This window comes from Gorilla gorilla, chromosome 15, assembly GCF_029281585.2.
Source record: "Gorilla gorilla gorilla isolate KB3781 chromosome 15, NHGRI_mGorGor1-v2.1_pri, whole genome shotgun sequence".
NCBI lineage: Eukaryota > Metazoa > Chordata > Mammalia > Primates > Hominidae > Gorilla > Gorilla gorilla.
The window spans coordinates 81,092,073-81,113,107 of NC_073239.2; the positions used below are offsets into that span (position 1 = coordinate 81,092,073).

The window sequence follows — 21,035 nt, forward strand, 5'->3', positions numbered from 1 at the left end:
TTGGTATAGGGCCAGCACATATGAGCCAGCATTTATGGAGTGGTTGTTTTCATTACTTTTCCATGAGAAGACTCTTAAGTCGTGTGTTTCTTGAGTGGAAGATGATTCTGTTGGTTATGTCTAGTGATGAGAGGTCTTTCCCCAGTGAGGCCTGCAACTGGACTACCTAATTCTCAGAGCTTAGAATAGCACGTCAGATGTTTGTTGAAATGAGTAAATGTTTCAGTGCATTCATTAAGAATAAGATAATTTCTGTGGGATAAATTGTGTCTTTGTGGTCACCTTTATAGCCTAAGTCTTCTCGGGCCCTTGGCACTAGTCGAGGGTATGATGGCATCAAACCCATTCATGGATCATACACGATCAAGATCTAGCTAATGTTTCCTGAAGGTTGGAATGACAGTCCATTTTTAATCATTCATGGTCTGCTTATATCACTTTGGAGTTTAACAGGCTGTTTGCTTTCCTTGCTCACTCTTTGCCTGTCTTCAGCCAACCTTTTGGTGGGAAGGAGATAAAACAGTGGGTAAAATTTTATTGATCTTTTTGGAAAGAACAGCTGGGGGAAAAGGAGTTGAAATAATAGCAAATATATTGCCAGCTGCCTATATTCTTAACAATATGCCTTTTATGTGTGATTTCACTTAAACTTCACTGTGATTCTGTAAAGTAGATACCATTGTCCCATTTTACATACCAAGAAGGAAACTGAGGACTGAAGCTAAGCAGCTTACCCACAGTTACATAGCCAGCATGTGACATAACCAGGATTTCAACTTAGGCAGTGTCACTTCCCTGACAGCCCAGACCCTCTCATTTGAAACACTGAAATGAGCAGTACGTGCTCAGTGCTAATCCCTTCAGCACTAAGGAATTTGGGAGGGAATCATTTTTCTTATTTTAAAGCAAGGGCCAGGCTGAGACAGACAGCTAGAATCTAAGAAGCTCTTAGCTGAGTTTATTGTTCAGGTGAATCTGTGGGTTGAGGCAGCAAACTTGGACCTGTCATAATCAGCCTTACATAGAATCCCTGATGCTGACTTCACCCTGGGCCTTGTACAAAGGAAGGGAAGGGTTGGAAGCACAGGCTGCAAACTTTACATTTGAACAGTGGCGACAAGAACCTGCTCTGCGGGATGCCCTGATGGCTTCATTTGCCCACAGGATCCAGGACACCATGTAGCCTCTTCCATCCTTCCCACAGTATTCTGCTTTGGCCCTGTGGGCAGGGAACAGCATCTCTTGTTAAAAATAAGATCGGCCAGGCATAGCGGCTCACGCCTGTAATCCCAGCACTTTGGGAGGCTGAAGCCAGTGGATCACCTGCAGTCGGGAGTTTGAGACCAGCCTGGCGAACATGGCGAAACCCCATCTCTACCAAAAATACAAAAACTAGCTGGGCGTGGTGGTGCGCACCTGTAGTCCCAGCTACTCAGGAGGCTGAGGCAGGAGAATGACTTGAACCTGGGAGGTGGAGGTTGCAATGAGCCTTGATCACACCACTGCTCTCCAACCTGGGTGACAGAGCCAACTCCGTCTCAAAAAAAAAAAAAAGATTGGAAGGTGATCCTACATAGGTACCCGGCCTTGTTACTGCAAGATCTTAACTATAAAACTAACTTCAAGGTTAAGAATGGTTTTCAGAAGTCCAAGGCCTCAATAAATCAGTTTTAATTCACTGGAGGAAAAAATGGGATTTAGGATAGGCTTCCTTAAAAACCACATTAGATTTCTGATCATTTCAGGTGGTAGCCTCCATTGTTGGATAGATAGGAGAGGAAACCAACATTGCTTATTTTTTAAGTGCCAGGCTCCTCACATAGATTATTTCATTTGAATTCTTAAAACAACACTGCAAAGTCAGTGTGATTCTTCATTTTACGGAGAGGGAAACTGCAGCTCAGAGAAGGTAAATAATTTAGCCAAGGACAATGGGAATTCTGCCCGGGACAGGAATGTGCACATAAGATTACTTGGGCCCTGGTGTGAGTATAAAGAGGCCTGTGATTGGCTGTCCCTCCTTGTTGCTCTGGGAGCTTTTAAAAGTCCTCATGGGCCCTCAGGCAGCTTCTTACAATGGTGACATCTACACTCCTATGAAACATGCAGGTAATTTCATCAACAGAGGTCATTTAAAGCACTATATATATGTTTGGTGATTGTAACTATGTAGAACCCAAGTTGATTTGATGACAAGAAATATTATATGCTACTACGTTCATTTGTCAAATTAAAGGAAGAGTTAAACTTTTTTTTATCTGTGTCTATTAGCCCCTCTCCCTCCTCTTTTCTTCTTCTTTTTTTTTATTTTTTTTATTTTTATTTTTATTTTTATTTTTTTTTTTTGAGACAAGGTCTGGCTGTATGGCCCAGGCTGGAATACAGTGGCACAGTCACAGCTCACTGCAGCCTCTACCTTTCAGGCTCAAACAGTTCTCCTACCTCAGCCTCCCAGGTAGCTGGGACTACAAGCACACACCACCATGCCCGGATAGTTGTTTGCTTTTGTTGTTTGTTTTTTGTAGAGATAGGGTTTCACCATATTGCCCAAGCTGGTCTTGAGCTCCTGGGCTCAAGTTATCCTCCCACCTCTGCCTCCCAAAGTGCTGGAATTACAGGCATGAGCCACCTGCACCCAGCCTTTGATAACGTCTTTGAAAAGTGACTCAGCAAAACTTCTGAATGCAAGACAGACAACTAAATTACAGAAGGTGTCCTTCAGAACTGCCAATATGTGTGTTCCTCTGTTTTGGAGGAATCTGGATTACCTAAGAACAGTTGAGATACAAATTGTTGGGTGATAGACAGAAAGATGCAAGGTTAATGTTCACAGCCAGCACAGGCCGAAGCTCTGAAAAGACGGTCCTTGGATCTCATCCCCTCAATAGGGCTGATGCCAGAGAAGGAGTTGACCTGCCACCTGATCTCACCTATGCCTCCCCTTATTTTTAAAAACCCAATAGTTGAACTCCTTAAAAATTCGTCTACTTTTGTTTCCCAGAACTCCCTCCCCATTTCCTTAATGAGAGAACTCTGCTTGTCCTATGAACCAGAGCTCTGTAGACACAGGTGGGGCTGTGTCTTCAGTGAGTCCCTCTGGCAGGTTGCACATCTTGATGAATTCTTTTAGAGACTTGGGATCAGGGTGAGGAACTCTTTAAAGACTCTTTCTAGCAGCATGTGTGAATAATCTGATGAAAGCGTTCGGTATCTGATACAGGTTGGACAGCGAAGTGGAAAAGCATACCCTCCCAGAAAGTTTACATTGGTTTTTCTCTTGGTTGGAATCATTTTAATGAAAATGATTGTAATTTTCTTTTTGCTTATCTGTACTTTCTAAATGTTCATTATGGAAGATGTCATGTTATAACATGTCATGAACAAATGTCATCAATTTTATGTTCTCTCCTGAATTTCTCTCTGATGGTAGCACCACTAGCAAGGCCTGTCGTCCTTATTAAGCCACTGACAAGGAGGGACTTTCCTAGTACCATATGACCTTGAAGATTAGCTCCTTCCTGTTTACACTGAATTGCTCTCACTATCAGGAATATCAAATCCATAAAAGGAACTTTTTAAACCAAGCATAACTTCTAAATTTTGCCTACCAACCTGAAAAGCTCACCTACTTTATAGTAGTGGCAATTAAAATGTTATCGTTAAACTCAGAAGTTATGACCGTGGCAATTGTGTGTTAAGATTGTTTTCCATGCCTTGCAGAATGGGCAGGAATACGTGTGCCTTTTTAAACTGATAAAGCTTTTCATTGCTCTCCTTTTATCTGTATTTTCTCAAGGTTTTCTGGAACACCAAACAATGCTGCTAGTCACGAAGTTGACTTGCGTTGGTCTTAGCAGGTTGCCTGATCCAGTGGGACTGGAAGGATTTAGGGATTATTTTAGCACAGGCAGAGCCAGATGTGAGGCTCCTCACTTCCATTTTCCTTCCCATCAGCCTGATCCTTCTGCCTCTAGAATGGGTGGCCGCCGCTGTTCCCAGACCCTGCAGAAATGCCTTCCTGAGGGTGGTTGGGGAGCTCCCCAAAGGAAAGAGGATAATGAGCAAGTGGCCTGATGGCCAGCATCAGGCAGGTCCAGTGTACTGAGCCTCAGAGGTTCATGTTCAGCAGGTTGCAGGAACAGCCAACCACGTGGGCCTGAGTTAGATGCAGCATTTTGGGAGAACTATTGCCAGATCTGCACTTCTGATTCCACTGGTGTAGCATGTTTTTGCTACGTTTCAAGGTGGGGATATAATAATGACTAAATGTTGGTCTTTAGGGACTCCTGAAAAATGATATCAAGTCTCAGAATAAGGCTGGGAATGAGTCTAAGGTAGACTAGACACAAACCAAGCACTGCCACTCAGGATTGTCCCGAGAAACTGAGGCTATAAATAAGGAGGAATTTTCAGACACATTATGGTAAACCCTGGGAGGAGCTAGCAAGGAAAATTACAGAATTTCTTCCTCTGCAATAAATTCCCTTTATACTGCAAAATAGAATTTTTTTGCACAAAGCAGATAAACTAAATGAACTCTCTGACCCTCCTAAACCAGGATGTTCAGGACCAAAAGGGCAGAGCAGAATACCCCCACAGGGAAATTTCTTCTTTAAGAGGACAAGAGGAAGGCATTCCTATTGGACTCAGGGGCTTCAGATTTTGCTGTTTCTTTTAAACCTGAAACAGAGAAATTTAATTTGAGGAGGACAGAAATCCTCTTTTGCATGCCCCAAATCTAAATGTTTCTTCTCTCTGTTTATAGCACTTCATAAATAACCCATAGCCAAGATAACAGTGTGACTTTCTTCCCCCAGCGTTGCAATCCTGTAGCGTCAGAACAAAGACTGTGTGTGTGAGGAAAAAGCTGGAGATATTTGTTTATTGGAAGGAAGAAAACTGAGATTAAAAATTGCAGTTAGCAGGAGAGAAGGTGTCTTCCTTCCCGCTGGCATTGCCCTGTGCCTGCGAGCCAGCCAGCCGTGCTCACAAGGAGCCTTGGAGAGGGCTGCGTCCGCCTCTGTGCAAGATGCTGAACCAGTGAAGAGGGCACGCTGGGCAGGGGGAGGGGCTGCCTCGGCCCTGGGAGGTGGAGGTGCAGCCGGGAACTTGGAGCTTTCGCTTAAACATAAGGAATGATTTTTTCTCATCAACAGTAAGTGCCATTTTCGTCATCAGCTCTGCATTGGGCCGAGGCGCCAGCTGCTGTCCCTTGTGTCTTGCTCTCTGGCTGTGTCGCTTTGGTTACAATAGAAATCACCGATGAGATGGTGGCTGCGGAGTGTTTGTGCTCAGCCATCGGGGGATGGGTTCTTTCCCAGCGTCAGCATGCGTGTGGTGTCTGCAGTCTGCCTCTGACAAGCAGGGCAGAGGAGTGATTATGCCGTGTGGAAAATGGAAGTCCTCCGGTGACAAAAATGCTTTAAAGAGGCAATGAACTCAGACGTGTATTGTAATGCCTCTGCCCCTAAATCAGGGCTTCAGGATCTTGGAGTAATGCATTATTTTGCCATAAGGATGTTTAGTCATGTGAAAAGGTACAATTGTACAGGATTTGTACAGTGTTTTTTGCAACTGACAGCTGCCCGCAGGTTTGACTATTTGTTTATTTCAGTACAAATTCAGATACTTGAACCATCTCAGTTTTCCTTAGTATTTTTTAAATTAGGCATAGGAATTTTTTTGTTCACTTAGACTGATTTAGGGCTTTTATAATTTAACTGTAGACTCCTGAGCACAGAGGATAGGACTAAATGGTAAATTATTCCATATGTATAAATTTGACATGTAAAGCCTTCATCATACATTGTTAAGGCTTAGGCTTGGTATATAGAATGTTGCTAACCTGGCTTGATTTTGTTTGTTTGGAAGGAGAGCAGTGTTCATCAATGTTATATTCTCATCCATTGCTAGTTAAAAGAAAAACTTTATTTGCCTTGATTGTTTTCTGCATTTTTACCCATAATCACTGCAAAAGAACTCTTCTAATTTAAAGCGGCTCTTAGGCATAATTCTTTTGTTTGGTTTCATAGAAAACATTTTGCTTTTGTTCAGGTCTCCCAATAAAGAGCCTATGCAGGTGGAAGACTTCGCTTTTGTACCTAAAAATTTTGTTTTTCTGATTCTCATAACTAGAATTTAATTCAGGAAATCATGCTGCTTTTTCCTGGAGAAAGGTTATTTGTTGAAATGTCTATATGAGAAATGTTAAGAGCACCTGGGTCAAAACCTGGGCAAGTGCAGAGATGGTGGCCACGGCAGCAAACCGCTCAGGTGGTTGATGTCAGGCAGTGTTGTGGTTGCTTCTGTGTGCCAGCAGTCTGGTTTCTGAATAGGTTTTCTCATTTCCAGATATTAACTTGAGATTTTAAATTTTTCAAGAGCAGTATTAACAAGGCCCAACAATGTGGAGGTCAGTTGCCTGGGTTGGCAAAAGACAAATACTTCCTGACCTGGGACAGGTGATAATTAGATTACAGTGTCTGTACAGAACAGAACAATACATGCTCAGCAGTGCACCTGATGAGTCCCAGGGTAAGTTGTTACCTGATGATCAGAGGAACAACATTTAGATTCCCAGGCATTTGGGGGTATTAGACCTCTGGATGGAGTTTGGGATATACCGGCTAAATCCTGGCTTGATGAGTGCTTTGTCACTTGGTGACCTTCTTTTCCTTCCCTCCCACCTTCCCCCGCTCTTTAACTTGCACTAAGTATGCCTGTGATGTGAATGTCCGTCACTGCTTCATTGGCCCTGTGTGAAACCACGGCTGAGGAGCACGAGTGGCTCCTAGGCTGGCAGCACACTGCTTTGTGGCAAAAGGGCTCTGATATGCTCTGGTCTTTACCTCTTTTCTTTAAAAATCTAACTTGGCCACCTCTTTATGAAGAAGACAAATCAGACAAATTGGAAGGTATGAGTGAACATCATTTACTCCTTCAACAGCTATTATTGAGCAACTCCTATGTTGTATTACAGTGTCAACATTACATCTAAATTAGGTGATGACCTCTCTGGGAAGAAGTCCTATCTTCCAGCTATCTCTGAATCCTCACGGTCTGTGCAGGATCCAAGACAAGGCAAATGGTTAAGTGTTTACTGAAAGAAAATCATGGAGGGGAAACGTGGGCAGCATGTATTGAGCCTTCCAGCCTCCTCCCCAGGCACCTGCTAAGAGCCCCAGGTTGTAGCATCTACTATATCAGCTCCTACCCCTCAGTGTATCCTGAGCTATGAGTCCAGACTTCTGGTCATGTTCTCTGACTGCAGCAAAATGATCCTGTATCTCCAGTATGTGCATGTTAGTGTGTGTGGGATTATGTGAGAGGATGGGTAGTGCTTAAGAACAGCAGCTCCGGACCAGACTACCCAGGTTGGAATCCTGCTTCCGCTATTGACCATGTGACTTGGGCAAGCTCTTTACTCTCTGTGCCTCGGTTTCCTCATCTGTCAAGTAGGGATAATAATACTACCTATCTCCTAGCATTGTTATGAAGAGGAAATGATGCCTATAATCCTAGCACTTTGGGAGGTTGAGGCAGGTGGATCACTTGAGGTCAGGAGTTCGAGACCAGCCTGGCCAACATGGGGAAACCCTGTCTCTAGTAAAAACACAAAAATTAGCTGAGCATGGTGGCAGGTGCCTGTAATCCCAGCTACTCAGGAGTCTGAGGCAGGAGAATCACTTGAACCTGGGAGGCGGAGGTTGCAGCGAGCCCATGTCGCAGCACTGCACTCCAGCGTAGGCGATAGAGACTCTGTCTCAAAAAAAAAAAAAAAAAAAAAAAAAAGTACATGAGTTGCTAACATGGAGCACAACAGGCCTAGCACATGTGGCCATCAGCGTGGGATATAGATGTTTTATTTTAATAATTAAGTTTATAATTTTAAAGCATACGCATTGTAGAAATTTTAAAAGAATGGGATGACAGTAGACAGTCTCATATTTTATTCCTACACCCCATTGGTTTGTCCTGAGCACCCCATTTTGGATACCACAGCCCTGGGGAAACCAAGCAAATTATTCCCCCACCTTCTCCATACCCCCTCTGCCTGTTGCACACCTAACCCCCAGGGTTAACAGTTCAAGATCACCACAGTCCTGTGGATCTGTACCCAGGCTGTTGTGTTGCTAGTTAGCTCCTTTCATTTAAACACTTGAATTCTTCCGGTGTGTTAATTGCTTTAAGTTAGAAGAGAGGAAACAAGGAAAAAGAAAAAAATATATAAATAAATACTTGGATTCTAGCCCTCTTCTTTTCAAAATAAGAAAGAGGCTGGGATTCTTAGGGTGGAATAGGGTCAGGGGCTAGATGAAGGCCGTGGGAGATTTCATTCTGGGAAGAGGGAGAAGTGGGGAGGGCAGGAGAGCTGTGCAGAGGTCACGAGCCTGAGCCCTTCCCCCACCCCCGGGAAGCTCTCGTGGCTGGGCCTCTCCTCCAGCAGAGCCTTCCAGGAGGGCAGTCCCTCAGGAACTGCCTGGAGGACTCCTTGTCCCACAGTGCCAGGGGTTCTCAGCTACCCTGGTAGTTGTCTGGAGTGTTCTTTTTGGAACCAGGGCAATCAAGGTGGCAAGATACTGGGGTGAGGAGGGTGTACCTCTGAAGCTGTAGGAATGAAGGCAGGATCTAGGTTACAGCTGTATCCAGGCCTGGTCCTGGATTCTGTCACTTCCTTTTTAATAAATCATCTGTGGCTTTGAAGGGAACGTATCCTTGTGGTGTTTGCAGTAAGAATGTAATTTGGAAAACATGGCTCCTTGAAACTTATCACAACTGTAAGTTGCTGGGCATTTATCTCCGAGGCATTCTGCCTTTCACATGTTATATCTCATTCAGTCCCCTCAGCTACCCAGTGAAGGAAGGTACTACTGTTAACACCATTTTATAGATGGCATTAAACATGGCCAGGACGCAAACCCAGGCCCTGACCACAGAGTCTGTGTTCTTCCACCTCTAGACCACATGTCCTTCTTCCAAGCTTGCCCTTGAGAATAAAACACTGATGAAAGAACTTTGTGAGGTCCAATGCCTTGTAAATAAAGCGTGATTGTAGCATCATGTGGTCCAGCATTCACTCTGTGCAGCTGGCTTTACATGCAGCCTCTTATTTCAAGCTCACCACCACCTGCAAGGTGGATAATTTTACAGATCATGAAGAAACTCAGAGGCAGCGGTTAGGTACATTGCAGGGTGCAGAGCTCTTAGATGGGAGAATGGAACTTGGGCCCAGGTCTGCTTGCCTCCGGAGTTCCGGCCCTCACCTCACCCGATGCTACCACTTCCCTGAAGCTTAAGCAGCTTTGCGGGTGTACTTGAAATAAGGGGGCTGAGGTGAAAGGACTTTCACTAAATCTTAAAAGTAGCTGGTAATGGAACTAGAAGTCAGTCCCATGGAAGTGCCTGTCCATATTTGTCCATTCACCAAGCATTTGTGGAGAGCTTCCTGCCCACCAGGCCCTGTGGGAGGTGCTGTGAGTGCGGCGGAAACTGGCCGGCTGCAGCCTGGCCATGGCACTCCCTGTCCTGGTGGGTGCACGGTGTCTGAGAGAGTGCAAGGTTAGAGGCAGAGTGGCCCCTGAATGCTTGAGGTACAGAGATCAAGGGGCTGAACCGGTTTTTCAGGGTAGGGCAGGGACTATTGAAGACTTTGAGCGTGGATCAGACTTGCCTTCTAGAACTTACTTACACTTTGGCTACAGAACCAAAGGTGGGCAGGAAGTCTAGGGGGCTGAGAGGAGGTTGTTCGGTCAAGTAAGAGGTGATGGTGGCATGGAGCACAATGCCTCCTGAGAGTTAGGGTCAGTGCACCCATTTATCTCTCTAGTGCTCCCAGCTATGGGGTGCAGTTCTGACAGCATCTCCCAATGTAAGTATTGATAAGTGGGAACTTTCCATTGGAGCCATTACTTTTAAATGTCTGAAATTAACTACAAATCCCACAGAACGCCAGGACAGATCTTGGCTCACCTCGCTGTGCTTTAGGACTTTAAGGAAAGCGGTTTATTGGAGCATTTTATTTTAGTATATATGTCAGAAAAAGATTGTTTTCCCTCAACAGCTACATCACGTCCCCTTGACAGCATGTGGACGTGCACGCCAAGTTGTACTCATGCCATGCGTGTGCTTTCAAATCTGCTCCATGCCGAGTTGGGCCGGATGGGAGCTGAGGCAGACTGGCGAGGGAGATCACATTTAGAACTGCGCTTGCATGCAGATTTCCTTTGCCCCCTCCCTTTTAGACGGACAGAGATGCCCCATAATCTACCCGCATGGGCTGGTTCAATGTATACGGCTGGGTGAACCCCTCATACTGAAGCAGTAGGGCTTGGCACATGTTCTCTGCTTACTCAGAGAGGAGGGTCCCATGAGAGGCCTTGTGGACCAAATACCACCAAGTGAACCAGGCGTGTAACATCTTTAATCTCCCAGGGTAGATCACCGGCTGCTGCAGTCTCAGGCATACCCACGGCAGAAACTGGGCAGAAGTCAGGAGTGGTTATTTTCACTTAGGAAAAAATGGCATATCTTCTCACCTCTGGAGCCCCAGGAAGATGAACTGGGTCTCAGGGGCTCTCACTCTGGGAATGATAGGACTTCCATTTGCATGGATGGATTAACTCTCAGTCCTTTTGAAAATCAACAGAGGCAACAGCCTTGCAAAGCTTCAGATATTCTCTGAGAACTCGTATCTGGTGACATGAGAGTTGTTCTGATATAAAATCAAAGCAAAATAGATTCTTTTTTACCCTGCAATGCTCTTACTGGCACATTCTTCCACCACTAAGTATTGGGCTTTTGTTTTCCATCACTGGTTTGTTTTGTTTTGTTTTTCTGCAATTATGTGTAGGGTGAAGAAGCTGAAGGAGACCTTTGCTTTTATTCAGCAGTTGGACAAAAACATGAGCAACCTTCGCACCTGGTTGGCTCGAATTGAGTCTGAGCTTTCCAAGCCTGTTGTTTATGACGTCTGCGATGATCAAGAGATCCAGAAGAGGCTCGCTGAGCAGCAGGTGGGACAATCAGAAATGAGCTCTTGCAAGAGTACGGGTGTCCGCGATGTGCAGTGACTCAGGCCTTCCCCGTATATCTATGTGTTTTCACGTGCTCACATTTCATAACATTGGTTTGCTTTTTCCAGAGAAAACTGACCACCTTTCCATGTTCTTATATCCGTCTCTTGAGTGCTCCCTCCCACATTCATGTACCTTTTTGTGAAACTGTGTGAATAATGTTTAAGATGCAAACCTTAATCTTGGTGGTTAATAAGATTTTTTTAATTATGTCTTTTTTTTAACTGATCTTTGTTGTGTTTTGTTAATATAGTTTTGAAAGGCAATGAATTGAAAGAAAAGCAACTTTTCTAACCAAGGAAGGTTTTTATGGGATTATATTCTGTGTGTCTGGTACAGCTTTTTTAAAAAATTAAAACAAGAAAAGGTGTGATAAGGAACATGCTTGGACCAATAGTTTAGGAAGCCTCTTAAGTGCTGCAATGCTCTGTGCATTTTTGTTATCAGATATGCATGCTCTGAGCCAACCCTGGAAATTGGGCAGTTTGAAAGCTGCTGAGTTCTGCCAGTGTTTCTCATTGTACCCACCTGGCAGGTGCTCTTCGATGTCACTGGTTTATCGAATCCACTTTCCTGCCTTCCCTGGTCTCATGGCCACATGCTCATTCTCACTTGTAATGCCTGGATTTGTCTTTACTTTTTTTTTAAAATAGCTAAGTTTATCTTATTCTTTCTTTAGCTTTTGTTTACCTGTTTTTCTCAGACCTATGGGCAGATTCTGTTTCGACCATAGAAGCAGTATGATTCTCAGACTTGAATCTGTTTTCTTCATGTTAAGCCTCCACCACACACCACATACCACAGGTGCTTGGAGACCGGATTGGGGGTGAACCTTTTTCACCAGATTCAATATTTGATACTACTGTTGACATTTTTTTATTTATTTATTTATTTATTTTTATTTATTTTTTTATTTTTTATTGATCATTCTTGGGTGTTTCTCGCAGAGGGGGATTTGGCAGGGTCACAGGACAATAGTGGAGGGAAGGTCAGCAGATAAACAAGTGAACAAAGTTCTCTGGTTTTCCTAGGCAGAGGACCCTGCGGCCTTCCGCAGTGTTTGTGTCCCTGGGTACTTGAGATTAGGGAGTGGTGATGACTCTTAACGAGCATGCTGCCTTCAAGCATCTGTTTAACAAAGCACATCTTGCACCGCCCTTAATCCATTCAACCCTGAGTGGATACAGCACATGTTTCAGAGAGCACAGGGTTGGGGGTAAGGTCACAGATCAACAGGATCCCAAGGCAGAAGAATTTTTCTTAGTACAGAACAAAATGAAAAGTCTCCCATGTCTACCTCTTTCCACACAGACACGGCAACCATCCGATTTCTCAATCTTTTCCCCACCTTTCCCCCCTTTCTATTCCACAAAACCGCCATTGTCATCATGGCCCGTTCTCAATGAGCTGCTGGGTACACCTCCCAGACGGGGTGGTGGCCGGGCAGAGGGGCTCCTCGCTTCCCAGTAGGGGCGGCCGGGCAGAGGGGCTCCTCGCTTCCCAGTAGGGGCGGCCGGGCAGAGGCGCCCCTCACCTCCCGGACGGGGCGGCTGGCCAGGCGGGGGGCTGACCCCCCCACCTCCCTCCCGGATGGGGCGGCTGGCCGGGCGGGGGGCTGACCCCCCCCACCTCCCTCCCGGACGGGGCGGCTGGCCGGGCAGAAGGGCTCCTCACTTCCCAGTAGGGGCGGCTGGGCAGAGGCGCCCCTCACTTCCCCGACGGGTGGGCTGGCCGGGCGGGGGGCTGACCCCCCCACCTCCCTCCCAGACGGGGCGGCTGGCCGGGCGGGGGGCTGACCCCCCCACCTCCCTCCCGGACGGGGCGGCTGGCCGGGCGGGGGGCTGACCCCCCCACCTCCCTCCCGGACGGGGCGGGGCGGCTGGCCGGGCAGAGGGGCTCCTCACTTCCCAGTAGGGGCGGCTGGGCAGAGGCGCCCCTCACTTCCCCGACGGGTCGGCTGGCCGGGCGGGGGGCTGACCCCCCCACCTCCCTCCCAGACGGGGCGGCTGGCCGGGCGGGGGGCTGACCCCCCCACCTCCCTCCCGGACGGGGCGGCTGGCCGGGCGGGGGGCTGACCCCCCCCACCTCCCTCCCGGACGGGGCGGCTGGCCGGGCGGGGGACTGACCCCCCCTACCTCCCTCCCGGACGGAGCGGCTGGCCGGGCAGAGGGGCTCCTCACTTCCCAGTAGGGGCGGCCGGGCAGAGGCGCCCCTCGCCTCCCGGACGGGGCAGCTGGCTGGGCGGGGGGCTGACCCCCCCACCTCCCTCCCGGACAGGGCGGCTGGCCGGGCGGGGTCTGGCCCCCCCACCTCCCTCCCGGACGAGGTGGCTGCCGGGCGGAGACGCTCCTCACTTCCCAGACGGGGTGGCTGCTGGGCAGAGGGGCTCCTCACTTCTCAGACGGGGCGGCTGCCGGGCGGAGGGGCTCCTCACTTCTCAGACGGGGCGGTTGCCAGGCAGAGGGTCTCCTCACTTCTCAGACGGGGCGGCCGGGCAGAGACGCTCCTCACATCCCGGACGGGGCGGCAGGGCAGAGGTGCTCCCCACATCTCAGACGATGGGCGGCCGGGCAGAGACGCTCCTCACTTCCAGGATGTGATGGCGGCCGGGAAGAGGCGCTCCTCACTTCCTAGATGGGATGGCGGCCAGGCAGAGACGCTCCTCACTTTCCAGACTGGGCAGCCAGGCAGAGGGGCTCCTCACATCCCAGACGATGGGCGGCCAGGCAGAGACGCTCCTCATTTCCCAGACGGGGTCGCGGCCGGGCGGAGGCTGCAATCTCGGCACTTTGGGAGGCCAAGGCAGGCGGCTGGGAGGTGGTTGTAGCGGGCCGAGATCACGCCACTGCACTCCAGCCTGGGCGCCATTGAGCACTGAGTTAACGAGACTCTGTCTGCAATCCCGGCACCTCGGGAGGCCGAGGCTGGCAGATCACTCGCGGTTAGGAGCTGGAGACCAGCCCGGCCGACACAGCGAAACCCCGTCTCCACCAAAAAAAAATACGAAAACCAGTCAGGCGTGGCGGCGCGCGCCTGCAATCGCAGGCACTCGGCAGGCTGAGGCAGGAGAATCAGGCAGGGAGGTTGCAGTGAGCTGAGATGGCAGCAGTACCGTCCAGCCTCGGCTCGGCATCAGAGGGAGACCGTGGAAAGAGAGGGAGAGGGAGACCGTGGGGAGAGGGAGAGGGAGCTGCAGCCAAATTTTTTAAAAAAAATTAGCTGGGCATGGTGGCATGTACCTTAAGTCCCAGCTACTTGGGAGGCTGAGGCAGGAGGATCTCTTGAGCTCAGGAGGTCAAGCAGTTCACTACTGCACTCCAGCCTGGGCGACCGACATTTTTTTAAGAGATGGAGTCTCACTATATTGCCCCGGCTGGTCTTTAACTTCTGGGCTCAAGTGATCCTCCCACCCCAGCCTCCTGAGTAGATGGCACTGGAGGCAGGCACCACCATGCCTGGCCCTCCCTGCTCTTGACTTTTCTAAGTGCTATTACAATTACTGTTTAAAAGATACCTGTTATCTGGCTTTCAAAGTGATATGATTTAGTAATGCTACAAATTAAAAATACTGGTTTTTCCACTTAGCCTTGGAACTTTAAGCATGTCTTTTTCATTGAGGTCATCTAGACTCTGTCTTTGCTTTGTGCAGAAAAGAATATTGATATAAGTATTATGGAATTTTAATGGACATTACAGAGATTTTAATGCCTCTCTCATTGGAGTCACAGCTACTGAACACATCAGTTTTACTTACAAGTGTGATCCACTAGGATGAATGTCTTTGAACAGACTGTGAAAAGGCAAGGCCTTGCAAATAACAATTTACCCTGAGTGGTGAGTTTTTTCAGGTAGATTATATGGAAGCTGTCAGTATCTTTCCTCTTAAAGAATGGCTGGCTAAATTTTGCAAGGGCTGTTGATTGTGTGTTAATTTTTTATAAATCCGAAGTGTGACAGAACATTAAATTGCAGAGAATTTGTTCCCAAAAGCATACAATTTGGAGCCACTGCTATTCTCTTAGCCTTATTTCTTCCCATCCTACAATGGCACATAATTTCAATCTGGTTGATTTGACAATTCTCTCTTTATAGAATTCAGCATCACCTTAGTGACATTTCTATCTCTTGGTTACTTAAAAAAAAAAATTAGTGGAATTGGTGTTCAGGACTACCATTATTGTAAAGAAGTTAAATGCTGTGTTTTCTACTACTGCTGTAACAAATTACAGATTTAGCAGCTTAAAAACACAAATTTACTATATTTCTGGAGGTTAGAGATCTGAAATGGATCTCACTGGGCTAAGATCAGGGTGTCGTCAGGACTATGCTCCTTTCTGGAAGCTCTGGGGAGAATCCATTTTTTTGCTTTTTCTGGCTTTTAGAGGCCACCCACATTGCTTGGCTCACATGCGCCTTCTTCTGCCTTCAATGCCGTCAACATTGCATCTCTCTGTGTCTGTCTTCCTAGTCACATCTCCCTCTAGCTGACTCCTCTTCTGCTGTTAAGGACCCTTAGGATTACAGTGGGCCCACCCTGATAATCCAGGATAATCTCCCTATTTCAAGGTCAGCTGATTAGCAACCGTAATTCTCCTTTGCCATGTAATCTAACATATTCACAGATTCCAGGATTAGGATCTGGACATCTTTGTTGGGGGGTGTCATTGTCATAATTCTGCCTACCACAGATGATCTCAGGATACTTTTAGTATTTTTGTTAAAAAGAATAAGTTACAATGTGTTTATATTATGCTAAACTCAGACCTTAAGTACCCCATCCAAAACACTGGAAACAAATGTGTCACACAAAAGAATTATGTATGGGCCACTTTTTAAAACCTTACCTAGTGACCATTTTTGGTCTGGGTTAAAAAAACAACCACCTTACCTATGTTTACTTTTCAAACTAAATATAATAAATTAATTGCTTCCAAAAATAAGACCTAAAAACATGGCATCACCTAGTATTGCCTTCTGCAAAAGCCCTCAGCCCCCAAAAGTAGCTAAGAGCCATGATGTCCCTGGATCCTCACTGTAATGTACCTGGTTGGGGAGGGGTCAGACCCTATAGGAGTCCTTTCTGTTTCACCTTTCTTATATAGAACACCTTTAAGTATAAGGTAATGGGGGTTATTCCTATGGAATATATCATCTTTAAAATGCACAGGAAGTAGTGGCAATTTTGTGACACTTAAATCACGAACCACTTTCATTGAATCTTTAAGATCCCTGTCCTAGTTTGTTCATTGGTTGGTTGCTTGTTTCTCTGTGGGGTGCCAGATGGTGGCTTGGAGTTGTTGTTAGTTACCCTTCCATTGGCTAATTAATAGCCCCTGCTGTGGGCCAGTTGAGCTTCACCTCAAACCCCCTGAACCATCCCAATACTATCCTGTCCCACTTGCTACCCAAGCCCCTCCCACAGACACATTCAGGAGCTGGCACTGGGGGCTTCACGCTATATGATTTTCTGTCTTTTCAGCCTGTTTTTCTTCTCCTCAGCCACCCTTACCTTCTGTTTTTGGTTCCTTTTTATTCTCATTCTTCTGGCTGCATTCTCTTCTCCAGTTTCATGTCTCCCCTTCTCCTCTTGCTCTGTACCCCCTGACCCCCAAGTTCCTCCCCAACCTCAGGGTTCTGTGTCACCTGCCCAGGGGCAGAAAAATGAAATGAACAGGAGCCTGTTAGAACTGTTGGCAAAAGTCTTTCTCATTGTTTTATGTTGTTTCTTAAATCCACTTTTTCTCTAGGTTTGGACAGTTTCTAAAACCTGATTCTTGTGCAGACTTACGTCTCCGTGGTTACTAGTGGTAGGATTATTTCAGCTTGCAAAATGTTCTTGTCTAGCACTTAAATGGTCTGCACTTTAAAATGTAGTCTATCACTTTATTTTTTTTTTTGTACAAGGTAACTAGTAGGCCATTGTGTGGTGTTTTACATGGTTTTTAAAAATTTTTTGATAATGTTTTTTGAAAAGTTTTGAAAATGTTTGGGCTTTTTTTTTTTTTTAACCAAGATGTTGATGGTCTTTTATAAATTATTGTAGAGTTCATTTCTTACGGCCATTTACCCTAAATATTAATCAGTTTTCTTTAGCCATTTGATTCAATGTAAGCTGAATAAATAATGTAGGATAATTGCAGAGTTTATTAAAATACAGAGCATTCATATTGTCCATAAACTAGAACTTCTCTCGGCTTTTCAACTAGACCTTACCCACCTGGAGCCAGATGAGGTCATGGGCATTTTTCAGTTATTAATGATTAGTATTATTTATTTAATACCAGTATTAGGGTTCCTAATTTATTACTTTAGTATTTAAATGGGATATGTATCTTCTAATTTTAGAAGGGCCCATGACAGTTCTGTGAACCGGTAAGAGTTCTTAAAACTGGAATTTTATTTAGATGTAATAACTTTAAAGTTAGTCCTCAGATTGACTCCAGGGAGACTCCCACCATTCGAGCATAACAGGCATTCTACCCACACTGCAGAGCTTTAAAGAAATCACCCTGCACATTCTTCACAGTGCACACAGGGTGGCCAAGTGGAAAACACATCTCTTCTGAATATAACCTGGTGGTGTTCATTTGTACTCGGGATCAGTGTTAGGAACTGCCTGATTTAAAATTCAGTTGGCGGGTTAGCATTTTATTTTCTCGTATCAGCCTAAACACTCAATGATCGGAATTGTGCATTTATATGAAGAAAAGTAAAAGAATAGGGGCTAGGCGTGGTGGCTCACCCCTGTAATCCCAGCACTTTGGGAGGCCAAGGAGGGTGGATCACTTGAGCTCAGAAGTTTGAGGCCAGCCTGGACAACATGGTAAAACCCCATCTCTACCAAAAATACAAAAAATTAGCTGAGTATGGTGGCCAGCTACTTGGGAGGCTGATGTGGGAGGATCACTTGAGCCTGGAGGTAGAGGTTGCCGTGAGCCAAGATTGCACCACTATAACAGAGTGAAACCCTTGTCTCAAAAAAAAAAAAAAAAAAAGAGAGAGTAAGAAAATAGTGGTCCCATCTAGTAATATAGTAGTAATCTCAAATTATTTAAATATGAAAGTGACCTGGAATGAAGCTTATATTGCCTTTCTGTAGATGGTGACAGCTACCATTTATAATACAGTCCTCTTACTAACTGAAATTTGTTGAGTCCTGGGAACTGGATTTAGTCTAGTTAATAGTGGTTAAAGTAGTGTAGATTTTAGAAATTGGTATATTATCAAATAATTAAAATAGAATTTAACTTAGTGTTTGCTTTCTCACAATGTAATTTGGATATTAAAATTAATGCTGTGGTCTCATGTCACTTGTCACACAATTTGGACATCAGGGATGCCTAACTCTTCCAGAATGGCAAAACAGGTTCCTTATCTCTCTGCCTCCCCGCAGCCCACCCATGGGGTACAGCAGAAATATTATCTGATGATGACTAAAAATGCCATGTTTATTCGTAAAGAGGTTTTCCAGTTTTTTCCTATGACCATGCATTTTCTCTTCATAAATGTTATTTTTCCCAAATTGGGGAACTGCGTCACTATCATCATCAAAGGACAAGACTCCAGAGACCCCACCTCTCTCCAAGCCACCACAGCTTTGGCTGGACTTTATCAGTTGGCGAGGCAAGGTCTGTCTGCCAGAATTTCTCCCTTGGGCTCATGAAGCCCTTGAATGGGCTCACGGGGAAGCTGTGGGCACCCACACTGCTGCATGCACAATTTGGTGTGTGTTTGAAGAGTTCGGTAGCTGATAAAAGATTGAGAGTTCCTGCCGAAGAGACTCAGTTTCTAAAGACCTCCCTGAAACCAAGTCTAAACTGGAGCCCTTTGGGGTTGGGTGGTATGGAGTAGATCCCATGCATACCCGAAATCTGTGGGGCGATGGGCTCCCAACAGTAATGGCGCCACCTGTCAGTGCGTAGAGGACACCCATCACCGTGGCACCCCTCACATGGTTCAGCGCATAAGTCCTAGATGTTTCCAGTGTTTAAACTTTGTGTCAGGTGCTGACAGCACAAGGGTAGCACAAAGATGAGAGGGATTCCATGTGTACTGCCAAGTTCACGGTGGAAATCCACCCAGGGAAGTATCCCCTGAGCTGGGAGAAGGGAGGGAGGAATGGAGGTCCTTTGATGCTGACCCTCCTGCTGCCACCAACATCTCACAAGGTTTCTTACTCTGTTGTAATCACAGGATCTACAGCGAGATATTGAACAGCACAGCGCAGGGGTGGAGTCCGTGTTTAACATCTGTGACGTCCTGCTGCACGACTCCGATGCCTGTGCAAATGAGACCGAGTGTGACTCGATCCAGCAGACCACCAGGAGCCTGGACAGACGCTGGAGGAACATTTGTGCCATGTCCATGGAGCGGCGCATGAAGTAAGAACTAAGCTCCCCCAGATGCCTTCAGCGTGGTCAGCCGAACTCAGTACACCCTTCTGACCTCATTCACAGTAACTATTCTGTTCGTTTCACTTAGAAATGTGCCAGGTATTGGCAGAGAAGGCCCAATGCTTATCAAAGGATTTATTCAAGAAAAATGTAACAGGAGTAATGTCTATCCCCAGCTGTCCTGTGTGGGGTGTGGCTGTGGACTGGCCGCTGTGCTTCTGTTGACCTAGCCGGGCAGTAGTGGAGGCAGCCCTGTCTCCTGGTTTTTTAACCTCTGTGAAGCAGGAGCTCTGAGCTGCTTGGCACTCCCAGGCAGGAGGAGCACAGACAAGAAGTGGTGTCCCTCTTATTTCCCAGAAGGGGTAACAGTGTCTCCCCCACTAAACCGTGCGGGTGTCAGGGGATAAAAGAAGTGCAAAAGCACAGGCTTGGAGGGGATGGCTTGTGTTAAGTTGCTTTGCTCCCATCAGAATCGAGGAGACGTGGCGCCTGTGGCAGAAGTTTTTAGACGACTATTCTCGCTTTGAGGACTGGCTCAAGTCAGCTGAGAGGACGGCGGCCTGCCCAAATTCCTCAGAGGTGTTGTACACGAGTGCCAAAGAGGAACTGAAGAGGTTTGAGGTAAACACCTTCTCCATCCCGGTCTCCTGATCATAACCAAGCCTGCAGCGAGCCTGGGGGCTGCTGAAATGACTTCCTCTAAGTAGCCAGCTTCCCCTCACCTTTGGCGAGGGCTGCCCAAACCACAGCCTGCCCCCAGCTGCTGAGACAGCTTTGCAAGACATTGCTGATGTACGCCAGCTGCTATGTAATGAACTTGAAAGCCTGTTCTGTAGCTGGCATCAGGACTGGTGAATTAGGCCCTCTGCTGCCATTGCAGTTTGGGGATGAACCCCTGGCAGCAGGTCGCTTGGGATGTAGAAGGGAAGGAGGGCGTCCTGGCACTCTGCACGCTTTGGCTCTGACCCCTCCCATGTGATGCAGGCCTTTCAGCGGCAGATTCACGAGCGGCTCACTCAGCTGGAGCTCATCAACAAGCAGTACCGGCGGCTGGCCCGGGAGAACCGCACAGACACGGCCAGCAGGCTGAAGCAGATGGTCCACGAGGGCAACCAGCGCTGGGACAACCTTCAGAGGCGGGTCACGGCTGTCCTGCGGAGACTCAGGGTGAGCTCCTCTGCACCTGGCTCGGGTGTAGATTTTCCAGGAGACATAACGCACGATACGCAATGGCAGGCTTGTCGCACAAAGCAGCAGGTAGAAGGTTTCACTTCAGGCCTGAGCTGTTTTAACATTCCTCCAACACAAAGAAGCCCAAAGCTGCCAACGTTCGTTTTTTAAAAGGGGGATTTGCATGTGGGGCTTCTTAGGCAGTGCCTTTTGATGAGATTTGTGTTACCAACACACAGCTCTTTTTACAACTTCTATAACCCGTGGTGGTGTGCATGTTAGCTCAGAGTCCAGGGCACCGCTTTGCTGGGTCTGGAAAAGGCAACACGTGGGCCCCTGGAAGGAGCCCCGCTTTGCCCATCTGTCTGTTTTTATGGGACCCCCCAGCTCTCGCACTGAG

At 46.9% G+C, this 21,035-nt stretch overlaps 1 protein-coding gene across 14 annotated transcripts in view; it reads left to right on the forward strand.

The window, feature by feature from the left end:
- The window catches only part of SYNE2 (spectrin repeat containing nuclear envelope protein 2), a 374,696-nt gene that overhangs the window by 337,746 nt on the left and 15,915 nt on the right, over positions 1 to 21,035 (forward strand). For 11 of the 14 annotated variants that reach the window (XM_055362017.2, XM_063697890.1, XM_055362019.2 and 8 more), the window contains 4 exons: positions 10,850 to 11,012; positions 19,266 to 19,453; positions 19,936 to 20,086; positions 20,450 to 20,632. In XM_055362017.2, coding sequence (XP_055217992.2) covers positions 10,850 to 11,012; positions 19,266 to 19,453; positions 19,936 to 20,086; positions 20,450 to 20,632 — 685 coding nt within the window. Of the gene's footprint in view, positions 1 to 4,624; positions 5,156 to 10,849; positions 11,013 to 19,265; positions 19,454 to 19,935; positions 20,087 to 20,449; positions 20,633 to 21,035 lie in introns of those variants that run through there. The other 3 variants (XM_063697895.1, XM_063697896.1, XM_063697897.1) reach the window with 2 other exon arrangements.